The sequence below is a fragment of the Plasmodium berghei genome, assembly GCF_900002375.2.
Source record: "Plasmodium berghei ANKA genome assembly, chromosome: 13".
In the NCBI taxonomy this organism is placed as follows: domain Eukaryota; phylum Apicomplexa; class Aconoidasida; order Haemosporida; family Plasmodiidae; genus Plasmodium; species Plasmodium berghei.
This window is the reverse complement of record NC_036171.2, coordinates 1,917,424-1,932,738: the sequence shown is the minus strand read 5'-3', so window position 1 is coordinate 1,932,738 and position 15,315 is coordinate 1,917,424. Positions and strand designations below refer to the sequence as shown.

At 21.0% G+C, this 15,315-nt stretch overlaps 7 protein-coding genes and 1 non-coding gene across 8 annotated transcripts; 4 read left to right on the top strand and 4 right to left on the bottom strand.

The window, feature by feature from the left end:
• Positions 1-590: 590 nt before the first annotated feature.
• PBANKA_1350700 (tryptophan--tRNA ligase, putative) lies at positions 591-2,816 on the top strand (the record flags this gene model as incomplete). Its single annotated transcript, XM_034567137.1, has 2 exons — positions 591-704; positions 942-2,816. The coding sequence occupies 2 exons, from the start codon at positions 591-593 to the stop codon at positions 2,814-2,816; spliced, it is 1,989 nt and encodes a 662-aa protein (XP_034423664.1).
• Positions 2,817-3,240: 424 nt separating this feature from the next.
• On the bottom strand, positions 3,241-4,308 carry PBANKA_1350600 (nuclear movement protein, putative; the record flags this gene model as incomplete). The annotated part of the gene is made up of 1 exon (XM_034567136.1): positions 3,241-4,308. The coding sequence occupies one exon, from the start codon at positions 4,306-4,308 to the stop codon at positions 3,241-3,243; it is 1,068 nt and encodes a 355-aa protein (XP_034423663.1).
• Positions 4,309-6,797: 2,489 nt separating this feature from the next.
• On the top strand, positions 6,798-7,163 carry PBANKA_1350500 (parasitophorous vacuolar protein 3; the record flags this gene model as incomplete). The annotated part of the gene is made up of 1 exon (XM_034567135.1): positions 6,798-7,163. One exon carries the CDS (start codon positions 6,798-6,800, stop codon positions 7,161-7,163), a length of 366 nt encoding a protein of 121 aa, XP_034423662.1.
• A 548-nt stretch (positions 7,164-7,711) lies between these two features.
• On the bottom strand, positions 7,712-8,436 carry PBANKA_1350400 (conserved protein, unknown function; the record flags this gene model as incomplete). The annotated part of the gene is made up of 4 exons (XM_034567134.1): positions 7,712-7,749; positions 7,883-8,041; positions 8,180-8,245; positions 8,424-8,436. The coding sequence occupies 4 exons, from the start codon at positions 8,434-8,436 to the stop codon at positions 7,712-7,714; spliced, it is 276 nt and encodes a 91-aa protein (XP_034423661.1).
• Positions 8,437-9,199: 763 nt separating this feature from the next.
• On the top strand, positions 9,200-11,344 carry PBANKA_1350300 (RanBPM and CLTH-like protein, putative; the record flags this gene model as incomplete). The annotated part of the gene is made up of 9 exons (XM_034567133.1): positions 9,200-9,246; positions 9,442-9,575; positions 9,975-10,081; positions 10,211-10,279; positions 10,405-10,467; positions 10,574-10,633; positions 10,717-10,816; positions 10,952-11,013; positions 11,132-11,344. The coding sequence occupies 9 exons, from the start codon at positions 9,200-9,202 to the stop codon at positions 11,342-11,344; spliced, it is 855 nt and encodes a 284-aa protein (XP_034423660.1).
• Positions 9,674-9,768, top strand: PBANKA_1350350. Its single transcript, XR_002688187.1, has one exon. It is a non-coding gene; the product is annotated as a small nucleolar RNA snoR19 (small nucleolar RNA).
• Positions 11,345-11,703: 359 nt separating the features above from the next.
• On the bottom strand, positions 11,704-12,780 carry PBANKA_1350200 (conserved Plasmodium protein, unknown function; the record flags this gene model as incomplete). The annotated part of the gene is made up of 1 exon (XM_034567132.1): positions 11,704-12,780. One exon carries the CDS (start codon positions 12,778-12,780, stop codon positions 11,704-11,706), a length of 1,077 nt encoding a protein of 358 aa, XP_034423659.1.
• Positions 12,781-13,295: 515 nt separating this feature from the next.
• PBANKA_1350100 (conserved Plasmodium protein, unknown function) lies at positions 13,296-14,607 on the bottom strand (the record flags this gene model as incomplete). Its single annotated transcript, XM_034567131.1, has 5 exons — positions 13,296-13,334; positions 13,500-13,617; positions 13,766-13,819; positions 13,944-14,024; positions 14,201-14,607. The coding sequence occupies 5 exons, from the start codon at positions 14,605-14,607 to the stop codon at positions 13,296-13,298; spliced, it is 699 nt and encodes a 232-aa protein (XP_034423658.1).
• Positions 14,608-15,315: the final 708 nt, after the last annotated feature.

Sequence of the window (15,315 nt, the reverse complement as noted above, 5' to 3'; positions counted from 1 at the left end):
AATGTGAAAAATTTATTTAAATTTGTTTATTAATATATTAAAAAGTTTGAAAAAAATAATTTTTTTTTCTGCTCATTTTGATACCTCATACTCTTAGTATATACATCATTTCGTTTTACTAAATTTCGCCTTTTTACATTTTTTTGTGTTGCTATTAAACATTTAGAAGGTGACTTTTCATATGAAAATTATTATTCTTAAAAAAAAAAAAAAATATAAATATAGGGAATATAATACTGCATATATTCTGAAAAAAACAAAATTGTGCTATCAGATTAAAAATGCATTTTTTTTTCCCTTGAAAATTTACTATTTTACAGAAATTTCAAATGTATAAATATTATGAAAAGCAGAAAAAAAAATACAAGAAATTCGAACAAAATGTGAATATAATATAATGATAGATCTTTAAAATATTAATGTATAATATTTATTCAGTTTAAACAAAAAACTGTTTATTTCCATTTTCCTTTTCCCTTATACTAGTTAAAAAAAAAATAATTGATTATATTAAAAGAAAAGCCATTGATGATTGACATTTTTCAAGCTGGGATAATTTAAATACAAAGAATACAAATCAAATATAAGAAATGGAAAAACTAAAAACAATTTACGTAGATTCAGCACTAAGTATAATTAAGGGGGCTCTTTGTGTTATTCTTCAGATACCAACAAGTCGAACCACTGAAAGTGTGAAAAAAAAAGTAATAATAATGATACCTCGAAATATGTATATATATATATATATATATTAGGAATAATTTCCTTGATGTTGAAAATGTCAATTCTAGTGTTTCATAAAAAAGAAAGTAGTTTATTTTATATTTCTATAATGATGAGTGTGAGTTTATATGAATCTGTGTTTTTCATGCCTCATACTCCAATTATTTTTTTTAATCCCAAATTCCTGAAAATTCTCATTTTTTCCATTTTTTTTTCAGCAAAATTTTATAGGTATTTTGACAGTAAATTCAATAAAAAGTGAACCAACAATAAGCCAATATGATGATATAAAAAAGTTGGTAAAAAATAAGATTTTAGAAAATGCGCCATTTTATAATTATCAAATAGAAAGATCATTTGCGGATAAATTTTATGGGGATTGTATATATGATAATTTTGGATTGCCAAAAAATATAAACGAAATAAATTTAATAATATTAGAAGAATGGAATATAAATTGTAATAGAAATCGAATATTGAAACACACTGGATTAATAAAAAATATAGAAATAAATAATTTTAAATATATAAATAATAAAGAATCATTGGAAGTTCATTTTTCTGTTAATCCTATGTATACTTTTGAAGAACTAAGTACATTATATAAAAATGAAAAAAGTTTATATAATTTTCTTTTATGTCCAATTAGAAAAGTTTGTACAAACAGTGAACATATAGTAACAAATGGATATCGTCAAAATGATAATATTTTGAATAATGTTGAAAATAGAGAAAATAATGAAGAATATATATATATAAACGTTGACGATTTATTAGAAAAAAATAAAGTTTTACCCCCATCAGGTGTAGAAAATATTGGATATGAAAGATCAAATGAAGTAACACCATGGAATGTTAATATAAATGGAGATGGTATTGATTATAATAAATTAATAAAACAATTTGGATGTTCAAAAATTAAAGAAGAGCACATAAAAAGAATTGAAATGTTAACTAAGAAGAAAGCTCATCATTTTATTAGAAGAAATATATTTTTTAGTCATAGAGATTTAGATTTTTTATTAAATTATTATGAAAAAAACAAAAGTTTTTATATATATACAGGTAGAGGCCCATCTTCATTATCTATGCATCTAGGTCATTTGATCCCATTTTATTTTTGTAAATATTTACAAGATGTATTTAATGTCCCATTAATTATACAAATATCAGATGATGAAAAATTTTTATTTAATAAAAATTATTCATTGGATTATATAAATAAATTATCAAAAGAAAATGTAAAAGATATAATAGCAGTTGGTTTAAATCCAGAATTAACATTTATATTTAAAAATACAGAATATGTACATAATTTATATAATACTGTTTTATCTATACATAAAAAAACTACTTTAAATCAATCAATGAATATATTTGGATTTGATCATAGTGATAATATAGGAAAATTATCTTATCCTTCTTTTCAAATTGCTCCATGTTTTTCTCGATGTTTTCCACATTTTTTGCCACAAAATTTGCCATGTTTAGTTCCTCAGGGAATTGATCAAGATCCATACTTTCGATTGAGTCGGGATATTGCAGTTAAGTTGGGATTACACAAACCAGTTGTTATTCACTCTATTTTTATGCCTAGTTTGTTGGGTGTTAATACAAAAATGAGTAGCACTAAAAAGAAGTCAGAAAAAACTGATGGACAAAGTAGTGAATCAGTATCTGGTAGATCTAACACCAAAGATGCTGGAAATAAAACAGGTTTAAATGAACATAATAATAGTGTTATTTTTCTTACAGATACACCTGAACAAATTAAAAATAAAATTAATAAATATGCTTTTAGTGGAGGTGGCGCAACCATTCAAGAACATAAAGAAAAAGGAGGAAATCTTGATAAAGATATATCATATCAATATTTGAGATATTTATTAGATGATGATGATAAATTAAATGAAATTGGAGAAAAATATAAAAGTGGGGAACTTCTTAGTGGTGAAATTAAAAAAATACTCATAGATGTTGTTGTAGATTTGATACAAACACATAAAAAAAAAAGAGATTCCTTGACAGATGATCAAATAGATTATTTTTTCAATCCCAATAAACCTGCTCTCATGAAATTTAAGAATGTATAATAAACTGTTTTGTGGATACATTCTTAACATTTACCTTTGTGTATGTTTATGTGTCTAACGCGAATTTTCCTCAACCATGTTTTCTTAGAAAAATTATTGAAGTTACGAAGATGGTAAGGATGGATATGTTCATCCTATATACGTGTAGGCATATTTTTTTTCATTTTTTTCATTTTTTTACATAACTGATATGCACTACATAATATATGCCTTAACAAATTATCTTTACATATTTAAGACAATTTGAACTTAAAAGCCATTTATTTAAATTTGCTATTTTCATATACACATTTGAAATCAAAATGTTTAAAAGTATGAACAAAAGTATATATGTGTGAAAAAAACATAACAAAGAATAGCATCTATTTGGAATAAAAATAAAGTGAATTTTTTTTCAACTATACAATAAAAGATAGCCATTGAATTATTTACCGAAAAACATATTACCCGAGGATGAGTTTCCATAATTAATATTAGCTTTTGAAAAATCCATTTCAGGATGCATTTGTTTAAATTTTTCAAAAATTTCAAATTTTTTTTTTTCTTCAGATGTTGGTAAATTTAATGCTTTTTGCTTTTGGTCATAAAGCATTTTTTCTACAACGGATCGTGTTTCAGAATCAAGATCTTCCATACGTGAATTTTCAGGAACTATCTTTTTTACATCTATTTCTGGATCACCTTTAATAACTGTAGCCCACCATTCCATAGTATTTAATTTTTCAATCGAAATATGAATTATTCGATTATCTTCAAGTGTCCAAATTGAATCTTCGGGTTTAATATGCTTATGAAATTCTCCTTCAATATATATATTATTTTTAACTTTTATGGATAATTTTTTAAATGTTATATCTACCTTTATATCTTTTGTTTTTATGAATTCTTCTACATCTATATACATGTCTACAGTGCCTAGTGTCTGTGTCCATGTATACTTTTCAGTTTTTCCTCCGTTTCCTTTTGGTGGTTCACAATCGCCATCATCATCATCTTCTGAGCATGCTTCGTTATTATTGGATTTACTGTTCATTTGTTTGTTATTTTCATTTATTTGGTCTTCTTGTTTATTATTTTTACCTGACTCGTTCATATTTTTTTTATCATTTTTTTTTAATTTGTCATAATCATCATCTTCTATTTCCACAACTTTATTATTATTTTCGATTTTTTTTTTATCTTTTATATTACCATTTTTTGTTTTATTTATATTATTTTCCCTTTCTAATATTTTTTTTTTTTCTTCATCCATTTTTTCATATTCCTTTTTTAATTTGACTAAATATTCATCTTTTTTTTTATAGTGTTTTTTCAACACCCTTAAAACAACTTCTTCACATTGTTCTATATTTTTGGAGTTAGTAATAAAATCAGTTTTTCTTAATAAAAACGAAAAAAATATGTTCATAAAATTGTTTATATCTCCACACTCCTTAGCTATACTTAGCATTAAAAAATCAAACTTTTCATTAACCACAATATCACCATCCATTTTATTATGATTATTATCACAAATATATATTATTATATGTGTTTTTGTATTTATGCTTTATTATATGTTTTCTTTATCAAATTGAACAAAGAAAAAAATCACAAATATACTTATAACATGTCCTTATTTTAAAGATATTTGTGTGAATATACAATAAATATTTCCTTGTGAATCTTTTTTATGCTAAAAAATTTGCATATACTAGTTATATTACATCATATTATAAACTTAAGAAATATATATATTGTATACATGCGCCAAACATATAATGTTTTAAAATTGTCGATTTCAACATATATTATACATATTTTATTAAATAATATTTGTATATATATTTAATATATTATAATATGGAGAAAATGGTATATTATATAATATGTTTACTATTTTTATATTCCACAAAAAAATAACGGAATTATATAGTACGCACAAGAAAGGAGTATGAAAATATGTAGCAATGATTTTATTCATATAATAGGAAATATGAACATGTAATATATTATTTAAACTTAATTTGTAGGGCTAGCTATTATTCAGTTTCTCATTAATTTATTTGTTTTTGTTTTCAAATATAGGAAAAATAAATGGATAGTAAAATACCTTTCATGTAATTTATTTAGCTGGTTTAATTATTTTAAAAAATGCATAAATGAATTGTATATGAAACAAAATAAGTACTCTTTTTATTTTTAAGGTTTTTTTATTTTATTTTATCTTATTTTATTTATTTTATTTATTTTTTCAAAAGAAATCGTCTTTTAAAATAAATAAATATATATACGTATACCCCATATTCCTGGGTAATGGTTTTATTCCATTTATTTGTTACATAAAAAATTACAAGCAAATATATAGACAGCCCCAATATATATATATATGGATAATGCATAATGACAATAGTGTGTTCAAAGTAAAAGACATTTTTATTTGTCATTAATATTATAACATTTTTAAATTTCATAAATAATACCTTTCTTAAATTGGCCCATATAAAGCCAATGCAAAATTGGTAAATCATTTTGAGGGGTTAAATGGAAAAAAAATTGATCATAATAATATATCCATTTTTATATCCTAATTTGAATGTATAAGAATATGGAAAATTTTCATTTATTAAACAGGACTATGTAGTTGAACATTGGTAAATTATATTTCGCAGTATATTATTAAATATAAGTTATAATATTTATAACTATATATATTTTTTTAAGTTAAAAAAATATCAATGGATAAGAATAAATAATTATAAGAATGAATGGGGGGGGAGACATAATTTATTTTTATAATGCATACTCATAGTAAGTCATAATATTTATAAACACTTAAGTCAGCTAATAATATCATAGGAAAGTTATTTCATTTATTATCCTATTTTGTTTATGATTTAATTTTGTTATATAGTTTGAAATGTATATTATTATTTTAATTTAGAAATAAGCTAATATATTATACGCACGGCTCCTTTAACATTTTACACATTATACATATGAATTGTGCAATTATATAAGGTATTGTCCAAAGTTAAAAAAACAAACTAAATAATAATTTATATATATCAGGAAATTTGTTTTTTTCAAAAATGCATGCTTTACCAAATTTCAGATTTATAATTGCATTAGCTTTTAATAAAACATCAAAACTTAAATACGATGAAGAATGATTATAAATATACCTCATTAAACAGTAGTGTATAATATAATAGAAAAGATTAATTACTCTCTTTTATATATTTTATTTTTTATAAAACTTTTAATTCAAATATTATATAATTATTAAGAAAAAATATATGAACAAATTATTAATATATTACAAATATAATATACTAATTTGTAATTTATTTTTATATACAATATAATTTTATTGAAAAATTATTGTTTAATATTTTTTTTGATTTTTATAATCTTATATTTTAAATTATTCCTTGGTTTATTAATTTAATTTTATATTGTAAGCAAATTATAAAGCTCAAACTATTTATTATCAAGAAAGGTAGAAAAATCTATATATTTTTTTTAAGCTCATTAAAAAATAATAATATATGCAAAAATATAAAATATGTGAAAAATAATTTGCATCATTAAGTTATATACAAAAGAAAAAATATAGTATATAAGCATACCATAGATTAAAAAAAAAGAATTTAAATTGTAAGGTTTTAAAGCTCATTCTCACTTTGCTAAAATAAAATTTAACCCCAAAATTGTATTTCATACACTATTTTTTATTAATATTTAACCTTCTTATTTAATAATATTTATCTACTAAATTCCATTTAGTTTTTTTACATAATGAAGTTTTTAATAAAATAATTTTTATAATTAAAAATAAATTTATATGACCAGACTGTTTTAAAAATTTTGGTGTTTTTACTCAAAAAACAAATTAAATTTTATAATAAATCACAACTTTTTATATTTTATAAAAATATATAATAATTAAAATTTTGTATATTTTTTTTTAAATCCGAAAATATATTTTGTTAAGAAAAAATGGCATTCAAAAAGTTAATATTTATTACAGCATTTTACAGTTTAATCAATTATTTAACAAATGATGGTAAATGCACATGTCAATCATTTAATAACCCTCTTGTACAGCCACATTTTGAAATGGAAGACGAATATCAAACATTTGGAGAAAATGATATAAAAGCGGAAACAGAGCCTGTACCAGATGATGGAAATGTAAACAATGGTGGAAATAATTTTAACAATTATAATGGAAATGATGATGGGGATGATGGGGATGATGATGATGATGATGATGATGACGATGATGAAATAATTAACAATGATGATGATGATGAAATAATTAATAATAATGATGATGATGAAGATAATGAAAAAAAAAAATAAAATTATTTATTATAAGTTCAATGTATAATATTGAATTGGAGACATGCATATAATATATAAATTTTAATACAAATGATGGTATGATAATTACCACATATATTCCTTATTTTATTTATCAAATTATTTATTTTTGATATAACTACGCTTTTATATATATAAATCATCAAACACCATATATAAATTTTATTAATAGCTCAAATAGCTTGTACTTATGGTTTGACACTATCATTGTAATTTTTATTATTATTTTATGATCTTATTTTTTTTATTTTTTTGATAATTGTATTTTTTTTTTTATTTTAAAATAATTTTTTTGTATAAAATTTTGTAATAATATGTAGTTCATTTTATTAAATATAAAATGTTTTAACTTAAAGTGTATATTATTTTAACTCTAACTAATATATGTCTTAAAATAATTATTTAAAATATTTCTATGTAACTATACAATTATATTGTCAAACAAGTCCAAAAAATAATATTATGTTTTCTATTAAATGTTATAAAAATTTTCACACACAAAATATTATAAATAATTCATATAATCATTATGCAGTTTTTTTAATTTGCTGTCTATATTTTCTTCCTACAAAACAGAAAAAAAAAACATAATTTTTTAATTTAGACAAATTTATAAAACAATATTTGTTTCTTATTTGCGAAGCATATATACAGATTAATATATATTTTTGTATTTATTTCATTTTATTATTACTTACCAGCAGTGTACATTGTAATAAATTGAGACTTATATACTGGATTTCTTACGGCTTGTTTGTAAAAAATATATTTTTCCAAATATTTCGGAATTCCTCTTGATCTAGGTGCTGGGTTTGATAAAACTTGTTTATGTCTAGGATTAGCATTACAATCAACCCCTATAAATTTGTAATAAAAATAAATTAGTATATACATTTTAAATAAAAAACAGCCGAATATAGTTATTTCACCTCTTTTAAGTATGAGCATATCCCATATTATTTCTATCCTGGGATTCTACTATTAACTTCACTTACCTAATAAAGGAACGTGCCATTTATGTATTACATATCGACATGAATTACACAACAGTGTTAATACTCCTATAAAATTATATGAGAATAAAGAAGGAAACGGAAAAAATTAATAAATTATTCAATGATGACATGCTTTCACACTTTAAAAAAATATATTATATGAAAATAAAATAATTATAAAAAAAAAATTGATTTATATTTATAAAATATGACTTATATAATAATGTATACATGTGTATATTACCTCGATGCCACATGTTTTATAACAATGAAGTTTCCACTTTTCCACATAATAAAAATAATAATCACTCCTTGAAATCGTTTTTAATGTGTATTAAAAAAGATATATACATGCATACATTTAATTTATTAAAAAAGAAAGGAATGTAATTATGCGTTTCAATATTTTAAATGTTTATATATATATATATATATATATATATATATTTTTTTTTTTATGGGTTTATTCAATTTGATAATATATTTTGTTTTCATAAGTTGCCATGGAATTTTTTAAAAAATATTACAGCTATTGTGGATTTTTTTTTCTCTATAACACTTATATGCGCATTATTTGTACTGAAATATATTATTATTAATATTGTGTGCAATTATTTTAATGATCTGCGAATTGGTATGAAATATTTATTTATATAAATATGGGCGCTGATTCAAGTATTGTATAAAAATGGAGTAATTAATAAATAAACATGATTTATTTATTTGCATATCCATTACAGATTTGTTACTCTATTACAACGCAAATTTTTTATTACTAATTTTTTTCCGCCCTTACATTTTTTTTTATTTTTTATAGTATTTATATATAATTCTTCCTATTTATGAATCCTGTAAAATAAATAAATAAGTATATATATATATATACGCTTATCCCCATTGAAGTTACAATTTTATGTTTGGAAATATTTTTGAATAGTTTTGTTTTATATATATAATTGTGGATATATAATTTATGGAAATAAACCGGACATCAATTTTGTGTTTTCTATTTTAATACCAATGAATGAGGATTCCTTAGGAGAAACTAGTACCATATATTTAAACAAGTAAGACATTATTATTATTTTTTATTAATTTATAAATCAATTATTTCGTATATACATAATAAACATTTTATATAATAACATATATTTTAAGAATGAATATATATATATATATATATTCCATGATAGAGCATGATGATACGACATATCTATGTTAAGTGTGAAAATACTGAAAAAAAAAATTATTTTTATATTAAGGAAAAACTGGCTAAAGGAATTTGAATATATTAAAATTCATGAAAATGATTTGAATGAAGTGTTGATGAATTATTTCTGTGTCCATCGAATGTATGATGTTGCATTGGAGTTTCAAAAAGAAACAAATATTAAGCGTAAGTATACAATCAAATAAAATTTAAGAAAAAAATAATATTTTCAAAATATTTAACTTGTATAATTATTAAATTGTAAAGATAGTTGAACGATATAAAAAAAATGATGATAATAAATTAAGCGCAAATAAATCTTTGTCATACTACTATGTAGAATGATGATAAAGAATGTCATCCTTGAACTGATTTTTTTATATTATTATTAACAAATTTAAAGATAGACCATTAAATTAGAAAAATATGTTTTTTTCACAATTTTATATTTATAAGGAAAATGTGTATACTAGTGTATAAATTGTTTTGGAAACATATATATAAGTATATATGATTGTGTAGATGTATATTTACACTTTTTAAAGTTCCTAAATAAAACATAAACCCTGCATATTTTTTTTATAGCTGATATGCCCATTGAAACTGTTAAGCTACGATATTTGATCCAAGACAATATAATGAATAACAAAATAGAAGAAGCTATAGAGCATATTAACAATTTAGATGAACGAGTAAACAAATAATATATTTTTTTTATTTTGTCTTTAAAACATTTCACTATAACAGCGTACATTATCCCATCAACTTATGCGTTACATTATACCCATTAAAATTTTTTATTATTTGATTAACATTTTTAGATTTTGAAAAAACATAAAGATCTTATTTTTTATCTAAAGAAACAAAAATTATTGAAGTTAATTTTAAATGTTATAAATTAAAAAAAAATATACTTCGAACATAGTTATATCCATATACCAAAATAGTTTTTTACCCATAATTTACATATTTTATTAATAATTTTCATTTAAATATATACATTTACCCTATGCAGAATAATATTAGCGAGGCTATCATATATTCACAACAAGAATTGGCTCCATATGTGAACGAAAAGGTTTGTTTTTTAAATTTGTTTTTTTGTTATTTAATAAAGATTGCACACAAATGTTAATATATAACAATAGATAAATATATATATATATATATATTTTTTTTTTTAGCCATCCCTTATTAATGAAATAGACGATATTATGATGTTAATGGCTTATCCAAATTTTAATGTATTTTTTTATAAAAATATTATAATTTTTTTAATTATAGCATTACTTATAGTATTTTTTTTTATTCTTTGTAAATACTTTAGAGTGATGAAGCTAAAAAATTAATTCAAAAATTAGAAAAAAAAAAAAGTACATTAAAAAGGATTGATGATATAATTTTGAATTATTATAATGTTGACAGTGGTAAGTAATATAAGACAAAATAAATAATAAGGCATCACATTGAAATTCACATTTATGCATATCTATATATATATAATAGGAAAATATCTTTATTAATCTGAGGTTTATTTTTACGTTGCTTTTACATGTTTACAGAAAGTACATTTGAATATATTGTTAAGAATGCCTTTTTTACCCAAAATGTTTTGAGCGCAAAGGTTAAAAATGTCCATTGTCGATTTAAAGACATTAATATATAGTAAAACATATACACCCCCATATTTAATTTCACATACATACATTCGTATTTTTTATTTCCATGGCCCCTTATTACAGTACCCTTGCAGTATACCCAAATTAAAAAACTTGAAAAATGGATATATTGAATATTTTGAACAGCTCAAGAAAAATAAAAAAAAAAAAAAAAAAAAATCCGAAAAAAATTGTTCAAATAAAAAAAAAGCAAGTAGAATTAATATATATGATAAAAGCTTTGAAGAAAATCCACGAGATTTCAATACAGCATACGATGAATATCGTTCAATGTGATATATAATTTTTATTTTTTTTACACATATATGTTGATCTGTTAACTCTTACCCATTTTTTTGAGGGCCCCACAATATTTTTCATTTTATGTTATATTCCATATTTATCTCTCATTCTAGAATTTTCCATTTTGCAAATAAAATTAAAATAATGATTTTTTCAATTTGTGCAAAATATAATTAAAAAATGTTATACATATGGATAATATATAACCTTTTATTTGTACCTTTAACTGCCAGTGTGAGTTTAAGTTTTTTTATGATACGCATTTAAAAAAATATTATAAAGATAATTAAATAAGACAGGGTTGTGTATGGATTAAAAATTTATCAGAAAAATTATAAAAAAAAAAAGGCACATCAAAATGAATAGTTGATAAAGTTGTATATGTAATAGAATAAACATAATGACAGTAAAGAGGATGTAATGAAAAATGAGGAATAAAATATTAAAAGAAAAAAAAAAATTTCATCAAAACTGAAATAAGAAAATATGAATGATATATTTTTATATAAAGTTTTGTATTTTAAATATAATTTTTTACTCATTGTAAAATTTAAATAGATATTTATCCAATGAAGTACAGTGTTAAATATATGTAGACAATATAATAAAATTGTATATGTAGTTATATAAAAAATTATTTTCTTTAGTTTTTTATTTCTTGTTTTAAGAAAATAAATATAACATAACATTGCAGTTATAATTATGACTATAAATGTATTAACAACTATATTAAATATTTGATTTATTTGTATATCAATTATATAGTGAAAAAAAAAAAATATATAATATATGACAAATAAAAATATTATAAAAAATTTGGCTTTATCCTTATTATTTTGTTTTATTTTTATTATTTTGTAATCATCATTTTTAAGTTTTTTTTTTTTTAAAACATAACTATTTTCATTACCATCCATATTACTATGAAATAAAGGTTTGCTTTTTTCTATGATCATATTTTCCGAATCACTGTACATTTTTTTGTTAATTTCTATGCTTATTTTTTTTCTTATTTTATATTCATTATAAAATTTTTCTTTTAAATCATTGTTATTAATATTATCACCATTGTTATGAAGATCAACATCGCTGTAAGTGTTATCATCATGGTTATTGTTGCAAACGCTTTTATGATTTCTGTTATTTTTATTATTATATTTTTTTCTTTCTTTTAATAAATGCTCAACTTCATCCACTACGTTAAGATCACTGCTTAATTTACAATATTCTTCTTCGATAGGTTCACAAATATTTCCCTTTTTTTCTTTATCCTTTTGTTTAGATCCTGCCGTTTTTTCATTCATTTCTTTTTTAGTTCGATTTTTTCCATTTTTTCCACTTTCCTCATTTTGTTCAGTTTTTCTTTTATATATGTTCACTTGCTTATACTGTTCATAAATTTTATCATAATCGCCATATAATTTATCCATTTAAATATTTTATACTATGTTGTATATATATACATATACGTTATGCTATTTTTCTATACGTATATGTATTTTTATCATTTCAATATATTAAAAAAATATACAAAATAAGACAAGCATATCCATATATATATATTTGGCAAAAATACTCATATAGAGTAATTAACATACATATAAAAACAAAAAATTATTATTTCCGAATTATAATAGCATACTGAATAACGTGCAGTTTATATTTTCGATATACAATATATATAGAAAATTTTATTTTAAAAAAATATGTATGGGCACATATTGTATAATTGTATATGCATAGGACAAATTATTTTTGACGGTTTACTAAAGTTTTAAAAAATATAAAATATTACAAAAAAAATAAAGTTATATAATATGCATATCATATGATTATTCTGATATGCGTGTACACTAAATTAATCCATTAAGATTTTAAGCTATTGTTTGATTTATGCAAACGTGTCTTTTTTTTTTTTCCTTTTCTCCTTTTTCGTATTCCTCGCTTAGTCCATATTTTCCTCTGTTTGCATCAAACAAACTCCCTATAAATTTTTTATAATTTATAAAATGTTTGAAGTGTATATAATACATATTGATATATTAATTAGTTTATATTAATATTACTAATTCTTAACAATAGTGTTATTTTTTCATATTTTTAATTCATTAAATTTATGCTCAAATAAATTAATTTTTTTAATAAATACCCCTGCTTTGGATTTCCATATATTTTCCCTTAATTCTGTTATATTTCCTTGTGGAAAAGAATAATCAAATGTTTGATGTTTTAATGTATACCCTTCATCGCTTGATGTACTTTCATATCTTGTACAAAAATCCGAAATATAATTAAATTAAAAAGACAAATAATAATGTAGTAAAATAAATATTTGTTTTTTTCCTCTAAAAAATTATTATTATTTTTTTTAAATATTCTGTATTTATAAAATTATAATTTATATTGTATATATACCTATCATGCTCCCATCGATCATTCGTATTTTCTTTTCCTCCATTTTTTTTTTGGCTATAAAAATACAAGTATATTTGTGTAGTATTTTCACATATTTATACAGTATTATAATATTCCCAAGTTGTAACTTTAAAAATGAAATAAGAAATAAATAAAAGATTATTTTTTTAAATATTACTTATGTATATTTGTTTTGTTTTTTTCATATGCTAGTAATAGTGGATTGAAAGGGTCTTGTGGTATATTTTCATAATGCCGACTTAAATGGACGTCAAAAAAAATCAAATAAATCAATACATATACACATTTTGAAGTACATACGGTATATTAATATAGAACAACCATAGAAAATGAAAAATAGCACATTAATATATGCACTAATTAATTTAAGAATTTTCAATAGCAATTCAAATTATATGATAATTTTATTATTACTCTTTACTCCGTGATCTCGAATGTGTGCGTTTTCTTTTTTTTCTATCTTTTTTATATTTTCGTTCATTTTCATAACTAGATCTTTTATCCTTTCGCCTTCGTGTTCGTTTTTTTTCATTGCCAAAGTCCTTGGATGTATATTTTTTTTTATGTTTTCTATATGATTCACTACTATATCTTATTTCTATATCATTTGTTTCTGCATATTTTTTTATTCTTTTTTCTCTTTTAATATCTTTAATAACATTATTATATAAATCTGAGTCAATACCTGTACTATTACTTATAGTAGATACTGAAACATCACTTAAATTTTCATCTGTTCCCATACTTTTACTTATATTTTCATATTCGATATTTTGTTTATTACTATCATAAATATTGTTTTTTGAGGCATGCTCTTTCATTTTCTTTTAATAATTTTAGAATTCTTATAAAAAAATTATATATATTATATGGAATGATAGTTTGAATTATTTCGATATAATTTTTTTTTCTTAAAATACATATAAAATATTTATATAACATACATTATTATTCTAAAGTAGACAGTCGAGCTTATGTTAATTTTTTTTTCTCTCAACTCCATTTTTATAATTATTTGATAAAATTCCATATAAAAGTACCATGCTTATACAATTCTGTGTTTCTTTATTTTGTTTTACTATTATATAAAATTTATTTTGCATTTATAAAACCAATATATAAATTATATTCTTAAAATATGTACATATAAATACATACCAACTTTATTTAGTTCCAATATATGAAAAAAATTAATAGGGTAATTTATTATAATATATATATATATATATATATATTTTTTTATATGCCACAACATAATATGCGGATTATTCCACATTACTTTATATAATTATTATTTTTCTTATATGTTAAATTTTGTTTGTTATATTAAATTTTTTTTTATTATAATTTTTCTCCAAAAATGAGGTCGGAGCAAGGAAAAAATAATAAACAAAAATAAAATGTATTACTAATTCAATAAAAAAAAATTTTAATTAAATATAAAAAATAACCCATTATTTTTTATAATTAAGATAAATAACAAATATTAAAATATATTTATAATTATTCTATATAGTAAATATAAAAAA